The sequence below is a fragment of the Thermobia domestica genome, chromosome 6 (genome assembly GCF_964235325.1).
Source record: "Thermobia domestica chromosome 6, izTheDome1.hap1.1, whole genome shotgun sequence".
NCBI classification, from domain to species: domain Eukaryota; kingdom Metazoa; phylum Arthropoda; class Insecta; order Zygentoma; family Lepismatidae; genus Thermobia; species Thermobia domestica.
This window is the reverse complement of record NC_137459.1, coordinates 21,350,639-21,365,642: the sequence shown is the minus strand read 5'-3', so window position 1 is coordinate 21,365,642 and position 15,004 is coordinate 21,350,639. Positions and strand designations below refer to the sequence as shown.

At 36.8% G+C, this 15,004-nt stretch overlaps 1 protein-coding gene across 1 annotated transcript in view; it reads left to right on the top strand.

Moving 5' to 3' along the window:
- Positions 1-3,336: 3,336 nt before the first annotated feature.
- LOC145687877 (uncharacterized) overlaps positions 3,337-15,004 on the top strand; it is a 41,646-nt gene continuing 29,978 nt past the window's right edge. Inside the window, exons 1-2 of the mRNA XM_081761391.1 lie at positions 3,337-3,644; positions 13,467-13,571. Coding sequence (XP_081617517.1) covers positions 3,416-3,644; positions 13,467-13,571 — 334 coding nt within the window. The 5' untranslated portion in view covers positions 3,337-3,415. The remainder of the gene's footprint in view (positions 3,645-13,466; positions 13,572-15,004) is intronic.

Here is a 15,004-nt window from a genome sequence, read left to right as displayed (position 1 = left end):
AAATTATAAAAATAAAAATATATATTTCATTCAAACTTTTTCTAAAAACTAGGCCATTCCTCCTAACAATCTACCCTTTCTAGGAACTAATCTAACCACCTAGCGGTCAAATAATAACTCTTGCTTGACCTACTAACCTGTCGGGGCGGCGGCGTGACCCACAAACAAAATAATAATAACGTAATAATGTCATTCCCTTCTACATCCGTTTTATGACCTCAAAATAAATTTTGGATGTCCTACTAAATCTGTTGTGACGACGTGGGACCACTTTCCTAAACATGACTACTATAATAATAATAATAATAATAATAATAATAATAATAATAATAATAATAATAATAATATGTTAAATTAACGTTTATAGTATTATCATTGTATTATATTTCTATGTAAGGTACTTGAAGAGAATACTCGAAACTACACACCGGAATTGGCACGACTCGACTCAAAACTCGACCCGAATTCGAGTAGAGTTGGAGGAAATTTTCGGGTCGAGCTCAAAGATGTCTGTTTCTAGACGAATCGAGTTTCAAAGAAAACTCGCTCGAACTCGCTGTTCCTCATCCATACGAGTAACGCAGCAAATGGACCCTAGACAACCCCTTGACTTACGTGCAGGTTGTGGGTTTGTTTGACTCTGCGGGAGAACTCTGCAACGCAAATTATCAAGTGTCCCGTACGTACATCTAAGTATCCCCCAAAATAACTATGCATATGGCCCTATGACCAATTAACAAAATCACTATACATATTTCGTGATCCAAATTGATGAACAAAAACTATTGTATGGGATAAACAGGCACATTCCGTTTGCGTTAACACAATGCAAAATTTGCGATTTAGGTAGCAAATATGGACATATAGCTCATCCAGAGTTAAGTATGTACTGTGGTTGCTTATGGGCTTTTACTTCTGCGTACTTACCCCCTTAAACTGAACCGATTTCAATATTGTAGTTTATCTTAAAGAATGTTAAATATTTAACGACGATACAAAAATAATTTTCGTAACTGATCTTATCCTTATAAAGTATTTAATTTTCTTTTAATGGCTAGTTTTTGTTTTTTAAACTCGAATGGGGAAGACTCGATAAGCATAACGGCTACTAGAACGTTGCCGGTGCATTTTCACATGAGTAAAACTGTCTGCTCAAACATACCGTTGTCAACTGACGAGAAATTTCACCGTAGTGTCAACCTACATTCGTGCGCCCATTAATATTGTCACTTCCGCTGATTTCAAGTAGGAAAAAAGGTAGCTAAAAAGGAATAAAAGTACGGCCAGAAAGAATTGAATGAAATCTTTCTGATTTTAAGAAGTAGAATATTACTTCCACCCCCTTTTCTTTATTTTTTTTCTATTTCCACCAAACAAAAATATTTTAATGAAAAAAGGAAAGAGAGCGGAAAAGTTGTTGCAACTGAACGCGAGATTCGAACAACTTGCGTCCTGTCGGAGAATCGAACCCAGGACCCTTCGATTATAAGGCGGTAACCATTCATTCACGGGGGCACTCTGAATAAAAAGGCAGTAATAATTTCAGGGGGATGGTCTGCGGAATGTTTTTTCAAGTACTTCAGTTTTATTAGGTCTATTATTATTATTATTATTATTATTATTATTATTATTATTATTATTATTATTATTATTATTTAACCAAGCTACAGTCATAATCCATATTTTTCCAAAACTATTAACTTATTTGTATTAAATATAAACGCTAAGTGTAAAACTTCTTAGGCCAAACACTGATTCGTCAAGTGTTTCTCGGAACATGTGAGTTCGATTATTACTTATATATAGGCCTATGTATTCCTCGTCGGGAAGGAAATTTCAGCGAGAATTGCTGCAGGACGCGGTAATAGTACACAACGGGTCCTCATCATCTTCTGTGCGCGTGGATACTTCCTACTGTTGCACTACGCATAAAAATGATTTTATTACATTTACAACTGGTAATAGAACACGCAAGAAGCCCAGATCATGTTGTATTCACACTCCAACATGAAGTATGAATGCACCGTGATCTGCGTTTCTTATGTGTTCCATTACCACTTTTACATCAAATAAAATCATTTTTATACGTAGTGCAACACTAAGAAGCATCCACGTGCACGTGACATGCGATAGGTGTTTCAAATGCCCCACATATACTAATACACTATGTACAAGGGCACATTATTATTCTTCGTATACCATATTTTAAAAATCCTAGAAAAACATCTTTAAGTACAAGGGCCATTTCAAGAATGCAATAAAAATAAGGGAGGGAGTACAAGCGGAAACGCGCACAGAATAAGTACAAGGGGCATATTATTGTTAATTAAGAAATATAAATCACTGTAAAAGTTAATGCCTACAATGACCTAGTGAGCAACATACAAGTGCTTACCGCCCACGTGATGAAATATTAATAAAATATTAAAATGTCCATCCACAGAAAAAGAATGACTCATTAACTAGAATAAAACATACTATTAGCAACATTTCAAAGCACCAATATAAAAACAGATAAAAATTGTACATCTTACTTACATGTGTTCCTCCAGCCATATTCTTCGATGCTTCCTCCCAGCGTGCTTACACCTACATTCAGAAAACAAAGCACAAGCTACGTCAATGTGCGCAGAACCATAAAAAAAATGGCAACTCCCCGTAGGCAGAATCTCTAGCTACAACTGCAGGACGTTATACGGCCCACAAGAAAATTCCCGAAAATGCAAATTACCAGTAAGTGAAAATAAACAACAAAAAACAAACTTCGCGTTGCGTTCAGCTCACAAAAACCTCTACGGAACCTTGACGCAAAGCTCTACGGAATAATCCCTCAAACCTGTTATCTGCACAAAAACCGGTAAGCAATCACGCTACACCTGCTACTACTGCATACAACTCTCAAACAGTTGAAGAGAGTTCGCCGTAGATCATAATAAACAAGGAGTACGATCACAAAAGTGAAATACGTATCTTGTTTTTTATATTCGTACCACCAGGAAAGTGAAGCACACTCGCTTCATTACCCCATTTTCAAGTTCCTAGATGTTCAATGAATAAAAAATGTTGTGAATAAAAAAAGAAAAATTAAATTATTACAAATAAGTTAACTTAGGACATTTTTAAAAAGGGCATTTTAATAATTTCTTGATTTTCTAGGTGTTTCCCCAACACAGAGGACAGCTCTAAAAAGACAGTACTGTACTGCGAAAATCAATACGTCTGGTCAACCTAGTGTATGGTTGTGTATATATGCGTGTGTGTTGCGTTCTTATCAACTCTTTTGAAACTGGTATGGAATGAAGCCCAGGATGTGTTGATAATGTTAGGTTTTTGACCTGGCAACGTTCGTTCGATAGAGACCATTCGGGTATGTGATCTCGATCTGTGGTAGGCAATTTAAAAATTCCATGTCAACATGCCAGTGTATTTCTGGTTTCAGTTTTATTGTTTTCAAAGAGATAAGTACCTAACGTTAAGGATAATGTACGGGACACACTTCTTTGAAGTTAAAGAAGTTGTTTCAAGGTATTACCAATATCCTCTGAACAAATTCAAGCTTGTGTACAAATGGAAAGACATTGACCCTCAAGCCACAATTGAGAGTCTTGGTGATATGAGTGGATCTATATATATTTTCCCGAATTGTAAGTAATAAATTCTATAGGAATGAAGTAAAGTGTTGATCTAAAAAAATCGATTTTGTTTTGATAAAGTAAAATATTTGCTCAGTTTGTGGGACAGGTACCGGTAAGAGTGCACTTTGAGCAGAACAAGTGATTTTGGGTATCTTTTAGTTTCTCCCCCGATCTTGTGAATATAAGATCTCTGGTGTTACTTACTTCACAAAACATAGCTGAACGAGCGAAGAGTTTGACTCGTTTAGGCATGGTTCGTATGAATGTTCTGCTGAAGGTGTACTTTTGCCCTCTGTTCTTAACCTAAACACTTTAATTTCATTATATTATGCTTCATTTTATTCCCGAGTAAGTGTACAAAATGGCAATTGAAGTGTCGCAAAGTTGTGTCACATGCAGGGCATGTGATTTCATGCCAAATATAGTTTTTCTGCAGTATTCTTGTTTATCTATAGCCTCCCGACGCTGTCACACCCCACCGCTTTTGCTCGGGCTCCCCTATTGCACTCCTGCCCTGGGTCTGTTAGCATTCGTGTTTTTTAGTTGTCACTTAGCACAAGTTGGTTGGTGTTTTACTGTTAGTTCTTACTGTATGGTCAGCATTCCTAAAGTCAATCTGCATCCAGTAATGCAACACCTGCTTTGAGAAGCATTTTTTTAAGGGGGTAAGTGTGTGTTTCGTGTTAAGAGAAAATAATGTTTCGTGAATGTAAGTATGCTTCCCTAAGATAGGATAGTGCAATGAGCGAAATGTATAAGCCAAAATTGGCGATGCTTTCGACACGCAATTTGTAATTTTTGATCCGATAATTCTGGTCATTAGCTGGTGGGGCTTGACGCAGTAATGCGTTGCATAAACTGAAATGGCACTTAGAGTAATTATCGGCCGGGAGCCATTGCGTTTACAATCTAGGACTAAATGTTTATAAAATTCGCAGGAGAAGTGTGTATTTACATTTAAGATGAGATATGATCAAAATATATCAGGATCTTACTTCTGACATGCGTCAGCAAGTGTAAATATGAATTGCAAAATGTATGCTTCTTACTACGTAATACTACAGAAGGAAGGCAGGATGAACTCGAGTGGTACACGAGGACAGGTGTTGAGTCATGATGTGTAAGGATAGAAGTGTCCCACTTGTTGTTTTTATTTGTGCTATGTTCATTTACGTGCATATTCACCGTAGCTAACGTGCTGGCTCCCAATGGACGAACCCCTGTGTAGACTCACCAGTCTCGCCCTGCCCTTGCTACGGTCAGATACAATTCTTGCTTTAAAGAGCCACGTAGCATATGTTGGTTTGTATTTTTCTTTAACTCGTTTTTTACACGTCCGCACGGTTAAGCTCTCTTACAGTGAATTCGCATCCAGGAATGAAGCTCTTCCCATAAGATACAATGTGTAAAGTACTAAGAGTACGTATTTTGAAGAAAGGGATGTTTCTTCTTTTGTTTTTTACTTTAACATCCCACGATTATGCACCAAGGTTATAGGAGAATGTGACGAGATGGATGATGGGGAACGGAAGAACCCCGAGAAAACCCACACATACTGTGTTTGTCCTCCACAATGTACACTTAGTGCGGACTATGATCACCACGCAGATAAGCACTCTGCTACTGAGCAACGGCACGTCTGAAGAAAAGTTAATGTATTGTTAGTACTTGTAAATGTGGTTGTAGATTAATTTTTGATTATTATTATTTTTAACTTTAAGCTTAGTGTCCCTTTCAAGAGCGCAGCTATTTGAGACGTGAACCTACAGCTTAACGTGAAATCCAAACCACATGATTTCCTATCAGAAATTGAACCCGGGTCTATGAGTGCAAATTATAAACTTGCACCGTCATTTTCTTGAAACTTCAGATAAAATATAGGAATAAAATATAATTGTTTAATTTTTAATAACAAAATTTCGCAGCAACCAAGGATTCTTTCTTTAAAAGAAAGTAAATGATTTATATATAATTATTTGTAACAGCCCTATCGCATGTTCCACTGCGATAAAGTTTAGTTTCGTTGAAGCGATATACTTACGTTACGAAGCAGCTGAGCAAGCGTCAGTGAGTGAAGGGGTTAGAAGCCCCGCCGAGCTCGTTTATTCTACCTTTAACCATATGATAATACCACCTGACATTACGTCACGATCGAGTGGATCAACTTCAGTGTGATTCCTAAACTGCTCCGGGAACCGGGTCAGATGAATCGGTTGCAGTCACTGTCCGAGTCAAAGTAAAAACTCGCCGAAATTTTTAGTAGTCTTGTGTTTCTTAGCTTGTAACGACAAAGAGACTATCAGAAAATTCCCGATTATTGGATGGGTTGAAGTAGTGTACAGCCAGATTATTGGATAGTCTATTGTATAGCCTTTTTTAAATTTTTTTTTTTTCAGATTGGTGTTTATTTTTGATTTGTAGATTCAGTTTAGATTGAGGCAAATAGTAGATGCTCCGCAACACGAGAACGAAGCTTTACTGAAAGAACTTGAAGAATTTGCATTCCGGGGAATTCCTGATATCCGTGACCAGAGAGTTTTAGAACCTGGTCAATAATTCCATCTTCTTTGCTTCTTATCAAAACACAAAGTAACTTCTTTGTAATAGTAAAAAGTTTAGGTAGGTGTAAGATCTTTCGGAGCAAATTTTTGGACTGGATTATACTCAGGTTCAAATATAATATATAAAAATATATTATTAGTACATTTTATATGTCAAACAATTACAGTAATTTTGGTTAACTTCAAGTGCATGTGTCTCATAGTAAATCTACGAACAATCTAGTTGACGATTCAGTCTACGAAAGGCTATAGCAAACCAGATGGCTTTTACTTCGGTGATGCATGAACAGCACCTCCACTTTTATAGGTTATCTTTTCACTCTTTAACCGATATTCGCTAACTCTTAATTCAAGTTTCTTCGCTGTTGCTTCACGAACATCGAAAATTCTGCATCTTTCTCAATTGCAATACTGAAAAAGTTTGAGCCCACTGGGAATTGAATCCTAGGAACCACGTCTGTTAACCACACGGCTCCGCAAGAGCATATTTCTAAACTAGGTTTCAAATATCCGGACATCGTATTTACGTTTATATAATGCTGATTTTTTTCTTCCAAAATTTTAGATCTGTAGGGAGCGCAGTATGCACGGAGTATTTCTGACAACTCTATCAAATTTTGTTTGCTTTCACCTGAAGTCATTGGCAACAGCACTTGAATTTCACGATAAAAGTGTATGAATATAGAAGTAGTAGATAAAATGTGTGAAATAATTGCACTTCACGAGACCAGTTTGTGTAACGTGATCAAATTCAGTGTAATTACTTTCACGTCTTCTGCGAAAATGATCGAAGAAAATAGTTAAACCGATTTTCTGCCGTTAAGTTACTATGCTCATCTTATATGGGACTTATATATATCGGGTGTTCTGAAAATGGCTCCCATGAACCACAGAGCACTATTCTACAAGTCAAAACCAAATGTGTATATATAGCTATAATTGTATGCCTTTCGGGTCTTCGTCTCGAGACGCAAATTGCACTATGTGGCACCGTCGCAGATACAGAACCATTGAGTGGATCTACCAATCCATCAAATAGTTAAATCGATTATTTCCAGATGAAAGTTAAAGGCGATAGACGTTGACACTAGCACGATATATTAGCGTAACAATCGATGTAACTGTTTGATGGATACATAGAGTAATACTAATAATTCCAAGTTAATCTGTGACGTTGCCACATAGTGAAATTTTGCTTCCCAGGTGCTCCGGAGGATATACAATCACACAGCATTTTCACGTTATTTTAACCTGAAGAATAGCGCCCTGTTGTAATAATTGAACTAGACGAAAACACTCATAATATTCTCCAATATAAGAGCTGAAGCTTTTCGTGATGCAAATAACTCGAGATATCAACCAGGTTTGTGTACATCCTTCTCATCTCCAGAGTCAATATGAAAAGAACAGAAAGAGAAGCTGCATATATATATACGATCGGGGTAGACATAACTGGTGGATTTTCCAGTCAATTGTGGGCCCGGAGACTGGCTCTGATTTTTATTTATCGGTGGGTGCTGTTGGTTTTTAATTAGAGAAATCCATGGACTAAATGGATAGCCGATGTCCCTGTTGAAATTGCTGTCTTCTTGTAATGTAGTTGTGGCTTTCTTTACTTTCTGTCCCAATACCCTCAGCATCTGGATACCAGAGTGGTTTCAGTAAGAAATATGGCTTGCTATTCTTGTATGCTGTGCTAAGCCAGTCCTGTTTTATTGCTTGGAAACGATGTATGTAGTTAGGAAGTTCTCTATAGTGAACTTTAATTGTGCATCTGCTTTCCTGATGCTAACCGAGATGAGAACAGTGTCTGTTCTCGAAACATTGGACGATGTATACATCACCTGGTTGATATTCTGACAACAGCTATTTGAATTCCCCAGTGTAATCAACAGTAAATAATCCCGTTTCATAAAGATTAATATACCTAATTTGTGTTATATATAAATATATTGCAACAAAATTTAATCAGTGAATTTACGTTTAAACTTTGTCATTGTGAAAAGATACAATGAACTTAAAAGAAAACAAGTAGAACACAAGCTTTAACTAGTATTTAATTAGATATGTAGACTTTAAAATCCGTGCTAAGTGCCAAAATGAAAATGTTGTGTAAAAAGTCCAGATTTTACTTCACAACTGGTGGGAGATATACCCACGCGCATTCTTCTGGCGATTATTTAAACTACTTTCACAGTGAATACTAGAGAGCCCGTTGTTCAGTGAGCAAAGTTAGGCACATAGGCCACATCTTGACGTTAAACCGAACTTTTTCCTTTCAGACACTTAAAACGGATTTTATTTTCAGTCTACATACATGCATCTCATAATCTATGGGTTTTTTTCTTTTAATAATCAATCTAAAACGAACGGCAGAAGGAATTAGTCCATTTTTAGCTAGAGGATCGGAAGGTGATGACTGCATTAGGTCATCGAACTTTCAGTAATTGACTTATAAGTAACATTAGAAAATTCGCAAAGTTTCATTATATATATGTTTTCTGCGGGTTTATGAAGATAATTGCTCTGATAGTTTTCTTACCCTTGTTCGTTGAAGGGTGGAGATCATGTTAGCACAAAACAGAAAAAGGACAAAATGGTAGCACAAAAGAGACAACAAAAACAGTTGATCGAGCAATTAAAAACACAATCGGAAGATCTACAGAAATATCCATATGAAACAGAAGAAGCCGGGCCGAAACAACTACATACTTCGATTCATTTTAGCCATTAGTATCGTATGGATAATCCTGGAATAGAACAAAATATTTAGAATGGAAATGAAGATACTAAGAATAATTATCATTCGAACACCTACCAAACTTCTCTTTCCATAACTAAATGTATTACTGTTGCAATGTTTGTATATGTATATATTGCCGAAACATCTTCTATCCTTATGAATAAACGAAATTTTTCAATAAATTCTCACTTTCATCAGTAATATGATTGGTAGTGTTTCTAAATTTTCGTTCAAATTTCGCTCAATAATAAACTATATGATAAACTTTTCACCTTTTTATAACAAATGCCAAATTTACAGTACTGTCTATTTGTTGTTAATAATCTGTATCCAAACAAATCTGACAGAAAAAAAAATGCACCAATAGACTGCAGAATACTTTGTATATTGCATAAGTATACTGTTTGTGTTCAAAAATGTCTCAATTATCTATTTTCGTTCGTGAATAAACCTCACACTGTGAGGAAACTAGCGCCTGAGATTCAAACCCGAGTATATACTCTGGATTTGCTTATTGACATACTAATCACTAGAAGTTAACTATCTTTATTTGGAAGTGGAGTACAAAATACACGCTTTTATTTGAAGTTTCAGCCCAAACAAGTTGTGTCCATTTTACATACGAAATAAATCTATCCGCTACATCACTAAATTATTGTGTATAGCACGTATCTATTAGTACGATTGTTTCCCTCCTTAAAGTAGTCGCATTCCGTAAGTCATCCACAGTCATATGCCTATCGCTCTTTCTGAATAATCGCCGAGGTTCGCGATTCACGGGGGTCTCCCGGGGCTAGTTCATTTCTCCACACTCACTGTCCCAGCTGTGAAACCAGCTACGTAGGGGAACACAGTCACACGACTTGGAGCTGCTGCCTCACACACTGCTCGGAAACACTAACGGCACACACATCTGCCTTCCATAGTAGCAACCACATGGTGCACGTTTGACCGTGATTGTCATTTTTTTTATACACAAATACATGTCACTTGGCGCCATCTGTGACTAGTAAAACGAAATATGGCCAGCATGTAGTTCACGGCCATCTGTGTCAGGTGTCATTTCTATTCCTTGGGAGATAAATGTTCTTATACGGGATACAGTCTCAATCAATCTGGAACGACCTGAATTTAATATCAAGCTTTCGTTTATTTCCTGTATATTCCATAGGTACTGTTATTATCGAGGGGTGTAGTTAAGGAAGGTATGCCAGGTTTTATTTTGATGAGATCAATATTGCAAATCTAAATTTGTTGAAAAAAGAAAATAGCATCGTGATTGGTTCTTTGTTCTGCAATTTATCGTTGTAGTTTCAAATATAAGGTCTGAGTTCAGCAAAGCAGGCAGCTCCACTTTTTGACAACTGTTCTCAGAGATTAATGCGCTGCAGAAAAATTCGCTTTATCGCTTGGTGGAAAATGAAGGGAAATGTAGAGTTAATTTTATAAATAAATTTAATTTTAATAGAATTGCCTATTTCACCATGTTGTTAAATGACAATTTGGTTATGTTTAATAATAATTGCATGTACCTTGTAGCTACAAATTTCGTGTAAATTATGTTGGAAACATAATCTGAGCACTTGAAAATACTCAAGAATATATCAAAATGCTTAAATTTATTTATTTATGTATATTTCTGGACGTTACCGAATGTCTTATGTCCGTCACTTATGAGGGATGACGTACCTCGACGAACACACTACCTAAGGAAGGGGAAGCGGTCTTGAACTTGTATATTAGGTGCCGTCCCCTCCATTTGCCTGGTGTTAATGAAGAAAACCCAGGCAAAACCTCATTCAGGATGGCTGGGCTGAAAAAACGGTTTCACCCTTTTTGACTGCGTGTTGCCATAGAAAATCGAACCCAGAACTGCTCGCACCAAAGACAAAAGTCAAAACGCTTAAAGAAACCGACGAGATGTGCTGAGAAACGTTGGTGAACCAATACCAGGTGATGGCAATTATAAGTAAAAGACAACCATTTCGATAAAAGGGAAAATTGTAAATGAGTAAAACTATTTCCTCTGAGATTAAACAACTACCTCAGACCAACCTTAGCTGCACTCACTGCCTGTCTCCAAGTGTCAGTCGCACACGCTTGTGTGAAACTGATCTATCTTGTATTCCTCCTCAACTGATCTGCTCCCAAAATGAAAGTTCTAAAGGATTTTGTTGCTTCGGTTGGTTCGGTTGCCTTCACGTGGTTATCATCTCATTGCGGTTCAATGTTGACTTCAGCAGTCCTCCAAAACGGGTCTTTGACTCCGTTGACCTCAACAGTTGTAGTTCTTACTGTCAGCTTGGGGTCTGTAAATAGCTTCTCGTAAACCAATCACACATAGCTGACAAAGGCGGCCCGATAATACTGCAAATTCATCCTTGGGTTGAGGGCCTCTTTCAGGATGATGGACTGACTGTGGTGGTCATTCACCTGTAACGCTTACTTGTTATGGTATTAACGTTAAAGACAAATGCTGAATCATTCTTCACAAGGTACTCAGTGACCAGTCCTCTGCTCTGGGTTGAATCTATCTCTCGCTGACTGAAATCAAAAGGTGATCGTGAGGCAGTTGAAAAAGGTGCAAGGTACACTCATGACCAAAATGAGTGTCGCATATCTATAACTGTCTTCGTGTAAGAATATAATTTGATAATGGTTTTGCAGGGTACTTTTAATACTGATACTAGGTGTATAATCCGGAAATATATATTCGTGGTAAATTTCATAGGAAAAGAATCATAAATATGAAAATTAGAATGAGTAAAACAAAATGTTGCTAAATGGACAAGAAAGTTTTATTTTCGTTTTATTATTCTTATTTACTTTTCTTTTGACATGAAATTTGCCACATACATGTCTTTGTTGATTACATACATACTAATATTATAAAAAATACCGGGCGAATTCTTTATCAAATTATATTCGTAGAACAACATATTTATAGACATGCGACAATAATTTTGGACATGAGTGTACATGAAAAGTGAGGGTGAAGGATATCGTGATTTCTTCTATCGATTTATTACTTAAATATACAATTTCCATATTTTGTTTAATAGCACAGACTAAGCATTGCTCTGTTGAAGAAGAAACATCATATTTGGTGACCTTCGTTCTCGTTGAGGAGAATAACCAATAATGTCAACCAATTGGTAGGTTCTGGTACGAATTTGAAATATGAGGCTTACTGGAACACAAACGGGGCTGTGACTGTATAACAACATTATGTATCAGTCCAGCATACAATATTATGACATTCCCAGCAGTAGTGTTAGGGCGTTGGTAAAGATGTCTATATACATAATATGTAAGTCGTGGTAATACGATAGGTTACTGTGATATACAGTATGTCGGAAAAATAGCAGGTCTTTTTAAATTAAACAAAACGACTTAAGTATTTTACAAACTGTAGTTATTTTTATTCAAAGTACATCCCTTGCGCATCAATACATCGCTGGGTACGTTCCACCAAAGCAGGCATAGAGTTGTTAATGTTCTTTTTCGGAATCACCTCAATGACCCTCGTCACGGCAGACTGGACGTGTGTAACATTGCCGGAAAATGTTCCTTTCATGGCCAATTTTAATTTTGGGAATAGGAAATATTTACTCGGCGATAAATCAGGCGAATACAGAGGATGTGCAAGCACACAGATCTGTTTTTTAGCCAAAAAGTCACGAACTGCGACAGTTTTGTGACATGGTGCATTGTCGTGCAATAAACACCACCTGCCTGGTGCTCGATACTCGCGCCTTACGCGAACGATTTGCTTCCACAAACGCTACATAACACCCAGATAATATTCACCAATAACAGTTTGAGCCTGTGGAACGAATTCCCGAACTATAATATCTTTGGAATCGTAAACTCTCATCCCGGTTTTTGATTTTCGGTCTGCCTGGCTTTGGGCCGTCTTCCAAGGACTCACGACCGTCCCGGAATCGCGTATACCACTCGAACTCATGTGTACGAGATAAGCACTCATCACTATACACTTGTTTCATCAGTTCCGATGTTTGTGTAAATGTTTTACCTAGCTTAAAAAAAATGACTCTTTGCTCTATCGTGTTTTTGTGACTAGGTGACACAAGTTACACTCACTTTTCTTACTATAATTTGACACTCCGTTAATCGGTTCTCATGACATTTAGTTGAGCAGATATCCGGTTTTCCGATTATATGTTTCTTCAATAGATGGAGCTAGTAGTTATTTGTAAAGAAAAAAAAGTTACTTTTTCGACAATACTGTGTATTTATTTCACATAGTTCTAGATCTAAATGTGAAGTCATTTACTCTAGAAAGAGGAGGGAAATACAACAAAGAATTTTGGAAGTTACCATCACGTCATTCACCTGGTGATGGGGAAAATTTCGTCCACGATGACCAGACGCTACTTTTGAACTTGGGACTCCTTGATTGTTGAACGAGAAGGTTAACCGTTAATCTAAAACATAGTGTAAGTTGTAATCTCTATGATACACCTGTACAAATTCAACTAATGCAAACTAATTGTTTATTTTCAGATAAGGCATCCCGAGCGAGAAATTTTTTTAGAAGAAAACAGAATAATTTTCATCCGAACAGTCAGAATATAGTGGATCCCCCACAGACCAGTTTTCCGCCTCAACGTAAGTTTATTATTTATTTTTAATAGTAGAATCTTTATTCTTTAATGAACATTTTTTAAATTTTTGATACAATAAATGTATAAAGTTGAATATTTGTTCCACATATGAAGTCACACCATGAACTTTTCGAAATAAATGTAAGAACATAGATAAGTACCTTCCCCAAGTTGTGCCGTAGGCTATTTACAGTTCGTTTATGCGCATCGTCAGGAGAATTCAAATATTTTCCTTAAATCTTATCTTTCCATGCAGAGAATTGACTTCAACATGATTTAAACAGCTTTGCAGACTTCAGCATTGTTTATCATATTTTCGAAACGGTTTAAAATATTGGTGTGCTGCAAACAAAACAAAACAAAAAAAAAAAAAAAAGTTGGTCAATTGTAAACCACACAAGTATTTAGGTACTGTACTTATCTAAGTTTTTTGGAATAAAGCCTTTCAAAAGAAAAATCAAATTTTCAAGCCCTGGTAACTTCGTTTCTATTCATCTTAAACAAGTCATATCATGACCTCGGTATTCAACGCTAAGATACTTTCGATGTGCTCTATCCTGTGTATCTCAGTCTTGCTGTGTGTCTGATAGAGGCTCCCAAACTGGACGTTTGTGATACTATATCGTCCTTAGTTTGCAACACTGAATAATAAATGTGGTATTTTAATTTTTCTTTTAACATGTAGATTCGAAATATGTAATAATCTGACATAGTGCCATTTGAAAAACCGTAACATTATATTGGGTTGGTGGGGGGCCGCGGTGGCTCAGTGGTAGAACGTGCACCTCTGGTGCGTGGAGTCCTTGGTTCGATTCCAGCTCGCACCAAGTGAGCTTTGTGGTGGACAAACTTAGCATGCGTGGGTTTTGTCGGGGTTCCCCCGTTTCCTCCCACTTTCCTTATTCCACTATTTCCTTCATTTCTCATCATCACCGTCTCTTTTAGCCTAGTCGGCATAACCGTGGAACGTGAAATTAGATTTAATTTCATTTTTTCATGTTGGGTTGGTAACACTGTTCATTGGGTGTTTGTTTAATACGTTCTAAGATGTCCCCTTTCTTATAGTTGCTTCGTGCAAAGTTTCGCTTTTCTCCCTCTTTAGGATTTTCCGTTATCATAGTTGGACATTATACACAACTGAACATTTTAACTTTTGAACATGATTACTACCTACGTCGGACTGTATTTTATCATAATACTTTAATTATAATGTGTCTCCAAAGGGAAGGGAGGGTGCATGCCAAAAGTCGAGTGTATTATCTGCTGTGTTATCAATAAAACTTCTATTTTACCCGAGCAACACGTTTACTTCATCACCCAACAACTACATTTATGTGGAGGATGAGGAATATTACATATTATAAATTTAAAATTGTGTTGGAGGTAGTTCATTGTAAAAACTACCCCTGCCTAATTGGTCTAAATCGAGTAGTCAGA